Source organism: Salvelinus sp. IW2-2015, unplaced genomic scaffold, assembly GCF_002910315.2.
Source record: "Salvelinus sp. IW2-2015 unplaced genomic scaffold, ASM291031v2 Un_scaffold7082, whole genome shotgun sequence".
In the NCBI taxonomy this organism is placed as follows: domain Eukaryota; kingdom Metazoa; phylum Chordata; class Actinopteri; order Salmoniformes; family Salmonidae; genus Salvelinus; species Salvelinus sp. IW2-2015.
The window spans coordinates 31,172-36,093 of NW_019948342.1; the positions used below are offsets into that span (position 1 = coordinate 31,172).

Genomic DNA, 4,922 nt, shown 5'->3' on the forward strand with positions numbered 1-4,922 from the left:
GGCGGGGGGGGGGGGCAGGTCAGAGGGGGGGACAGGTCAGGAGGGTGGGCCCTCACACAGGTGCTGTGTGTGTGTGTGGTGTGTGTGTGTGTGTGTGTGTGTGTGGTGTGTGTGTGTGTGTGTGTGTGTGGTGTGTGTGTTGTGTGTGTGTGTGTGTGTGTGCGTCGTGCTGTGTGTGTGAATGCATGCCTGTGTGCATGGCTATGAGCCTCTCCTCATTCACTAGATCCCTTAGCTTGTGGTAAAATGCTGACCTTCTCTTGCTGCTGCATTACAGCAGCTATGGAATAGCTCAAAAAGTTCTCCAGCTGCACCACCGAGAGCATCTTAACTGGCTGCATCCCCGCTTGGTATGGCAAAGGCACCGCCCTTGACCGCAAAGCTCTACAGAGGGTGGTGCGGACAGCCCAGTACATCACTGGGGCCGAACTCCCTTCCACCCAGCGACCTCTTTATCAGCCGGTGTAAGAGGAAGGCCCAAAAATTGCCAAAGACTCCAGCCACCCAAGCCATAGACTGTTCACTCTTTTACCGTCCAGCAAACGGTACGGAGCATCGGCTCTCAGACCAACAGGCTCCAAGACAGCTTCTACCCACAAGCCATAAGACTGTTAAATAGCCAGACTGCTAAACATGCCTAAATATTCAATTTAACAGTACCTGAACTATCTGCACTGACCCTATCCACCACCACATAGAGACTATACACACCCTACGCCACTCACTAGACTATACACACCTATGCACACTCACAGACTATACACACCCCTATGCACACTCACTAGACTATACACACCCTATGCACACTCACTAGACTATACACACCCTATGCACACTCACTAGACTATAACACACCCTATGCACACTCACTAGAATATACACACCCTATGCACACTCACTAGAACTATACACACCCTAGCCACACTCACTAGGACTATACACACCCTATCACACTCACTAGAACTATACACACCCTAGCCACATTCACTAGATTTACACACCCTATGCACATTCACTAGACTATACACACTCTATGCACACTCACTAGACTATACCACACCCTATACACATTCACTAGACTATACACACCCTATGCACATTCACTAGACTATACACACCTTATGCAAATTCACTAGACTATACACACCCTATGCACATTCACTAGACATACACACCCTATGCACACTCACTAGACTATACACACCCTATGCACACTCACTAGACTATACAAACCCTATGCACACTCACTAGACTATACACACCCTATGCACACTCACTAGACTATACACACCTATGCCACTCACTAGACTATACACACCATATGCAACTCACTAGACTATAACACCCTATGCAGCACTCACTAGTATTACACACCCTATGCACACTCACTAGACTATACACTCCCTATGCACATTCACTAGACTACACACCCTATGCACACCATAGACTATACACCACCCTATGCACATTCACTAGACTATACACACCCTATGCACATTCACTAGACTATTACACACCCTATGCACACTCACTAGACTATACACACCCTATAACACATTCACTAGACTATACACAACCCTATCACATTCACTAGACTTAACACACGCCTATGCACATTCACTAGACTATACACACCTATGCACATTCACTAGACTATACACACCATATACACCTCACTAGACTATACACTCTATGCACATTCACTAGACTATACACACCCTATGCACCATTCACTAGACTATACACACCCTATTCACATTCACTAGACTATAGCACACGCCTAGCACACTCACTTAGACTATACACACCCTATGCACACTCACTAGACTATACACATCCTATGCACCACTCACTAGACTATACACACCCTATGCAATTCACTAGACTATACCACCCTATGCACATTCACTAGACTATACACCCCTATGCACATTCACTAGACTTTACACATCATATACACACTCCACTAGACTATACACACCATATGCACACTCACTAGACTATACACAGCCTATGCACATTCACTAGACTATACACCACCATATACACACTCACTAGACTATACACACCGATATACACATTCACTAGACTATACACACTCACTAGACTATACACACCCTATGCACATTCACTAGACTATACAGCACCCTATGCCACACTCACTAGACATTACACAGCCTATGCCACACTCCACTAGACTATACACACCCTATGCACACTCACTAGACTATACACACCCTATGCACATTCACTAGACTATACACACCCTATGCACATTCACTAGACTATACACACCCATGCACATTCACTAGACTTTACGACATCATATACACACTCACAGACTATACACACCATATGCACACTCACTAGACCTATACACCACTCCTATGCACATCACTAGACATACACACTAATACACACTCACTAGACTATACACACCATATACACATTCCACTAGACTATACACACCACTAGACTATAAACACACCTATGCACATTCACTAGACTATACACACCCTATCACACTCACTAGACTTAGCACACCCATGCACACTCACTAGACTATACACACCCTATGCATATTCACTAGACTATACACACCATATACACACTCACTAGACTATACAATATTATATGCACACTCACTAGACTATACACACCACATACACACTCACTAGACATACACACTATATGCCACACTCACTAGACTATACCACACCATATACACACTCACTAGACTATACACACCCTATACACACTCATTCAACATACTACATAGACACTCCCACACAAAACTCCCCACCACATTACACACACACACACACACACACCCACACACACACACAGCACACACACACACACACACACAAACACGACACACACCACACACACACACACACAGCACACACACACACACACACACATACATACACATTACAACACACACACTTTTACACATCATTTTCGGCTGCTACTCTGTTATTATTTTACTTGTATTATTATTCTATCCTGTTGCCTAGTCACTTTACCCTGCCTTCATTACATAATCTACTCAAATACCTTATTATTATCTATCCTGATGCCTAGTCACTCTTTACTGCCTTCATCTACATATCTACCTCAAATACCTTATTATTATCTATCCTGATGCCTAATCACTTTACCCTGCCTTCAATGTACATATCACCTCAAATACCTTATTATTATCTATCCTGATTGCCTAGTCACTTTACCCTGCCTTCATGTACATATCTACCTCAAATACCTATTCATTATTGCAGTCCTGATGTCTAGTCACTTACCTGCCTTCATCACATATTCTACCTCAAATACCTTATTATTATCTATCCTGATGCCTATCACTTTACCCTGCTTCATGTACATATCACCTCAAATACCATATATTATTCATCCTATTGCCTATCACTTTACCCTGCCTTCAGTACATATTCTACCTAAATACCTTATTATTATCTACCCTGATGCCTAGTCACTTTACCCTGCCTTCATGTACATATCTAGCTCAAATACCTTATTATTATCTATCCTGATGCCTAGTCACTTTACCCTGCCTTCATGTACATATCTACCTCAAATACCCTTATTATTATCTATCTTATGCCTATCTCTCTCCTTTCCCCCAGGAGATCTGTCTGTGTGACCCTCCAGTAGTCATGGCCCTAGTGGACGGTCCTACAGGGGAGAACGACAACATGATCTGTGTGGCCTACAAACACCAGTTTGACCTGATCAACGAGAGCACCGGGGACGCATACAGGCTACACCACGTAGACGCCAACCGGGTGAGACCTCCTAACAATATGATTTATGGTGTTATTTACATTACCTTCCACTTACCTGGTTGGTTGACTGAGAAGAGAGCTCAACAATGAAGGGGAAGAGGTACAGTTTAGAGGAGAACAGTTAAAGATGGGCCAATGAATGACAATTGAGTAGAATAAATTCAATACAGTGCTCTTCTCTGCCATGTGCACACAGGTCAACTTTGTGGCAGCCATCGATGTGTACGAGGATGGGGAGGCTGGTCTTTTGTTGTGTTACAATTGTGAGTCTCCATTTATCTGGGGTATTTCTACACTCTACACTCTTATAAAATAACGGTACGGTATTGTTAGTTGGGTTATAAAAAAATATTAAAATACATATAATGTACCTTCAGAGGTACACATAATGATGTCACACGGTACTGTTCGGTACCTTTTAGGGTACATGTGCGAATAAAGAGTATAATGGTACATTTTTGTACCCCATATATTACCCTAATACTTGTAGGCTGTATTAGGGTAAAACTACCCCTCAAAATAAGGCCTTATGAAGAGTTTAATTATAATGATAACATACACCTTGGAATTCACTTGGTGAAGGCCACAGGACTGAAAATGAACTAATTCAACAACCATGTATCTGTCACTAACAAATACAGTCATGGTTGATAACCTCAGAGGCAAGGCACACTGGAAAATGATATTGGAGGCGTGGCTTAGTGGGGGTGTGGCAGTCATTAGTTATTTTTGGCCACTCATGAGTAAAAGTGCTTGTTTGTCACTTATAGAGAACATATTGCTTTGTCACTGTATTGTTACGATATAAAGGCAAAAAGCATGCTTTTGTACCTGTGGAGGAAGGTACTCTCTGAGGTATGAACTGGGGTACAGTTATGCACCTGTTACTAAAAGTACAAAGGAGATTCCTTACAGATTCCACCCCAGGGACCAGCGGTTGTACTCCTTTAGGATCAAGTCTAAACCTTTATTTCTGAGGGTGTAGTAACGTTTGAATATATATTATCCATTGTCCTCAACACCCATATATACAAGGTTCCTATATATACAAGGTTCCTATATATACAAGGTTCCTATATATACAAGGTTCCTATATATACAAGGTTCCTATATATACAA

General features: G+C 42.5%; 1 protein-coding gene across 1 annotated transcript in view; it reads left to right on the forward strand.

The window, feature by feature from the left end:
* The first annotated feature begins 3,649 nt into the window (after positions 1–3,649).
* The window catches only part of LOC112079160 (GTPase-activating Rap/Ran-GAP domain-like protein 3), a 3,235-nt gene continuing 1,962 nt past the window's right edge, over positions 3,650–4,922 (forward strand). Inside the window, exons 1-2 of the mRNA XM_024145189.2 lie at positions 3,650–3,803; positions 4,000–4,066. Of these exons, the coding sequence (XP_024000957.2) occupies positions 3,675–3,803; positions 4,000–4,066 (196 nt within the window). The 5' untranslated portion in view covers positions 3,650–3,674. The remainder of the gene's footprint in view (positions 3,804–3,999; positions 4,067–4,922) is intronic.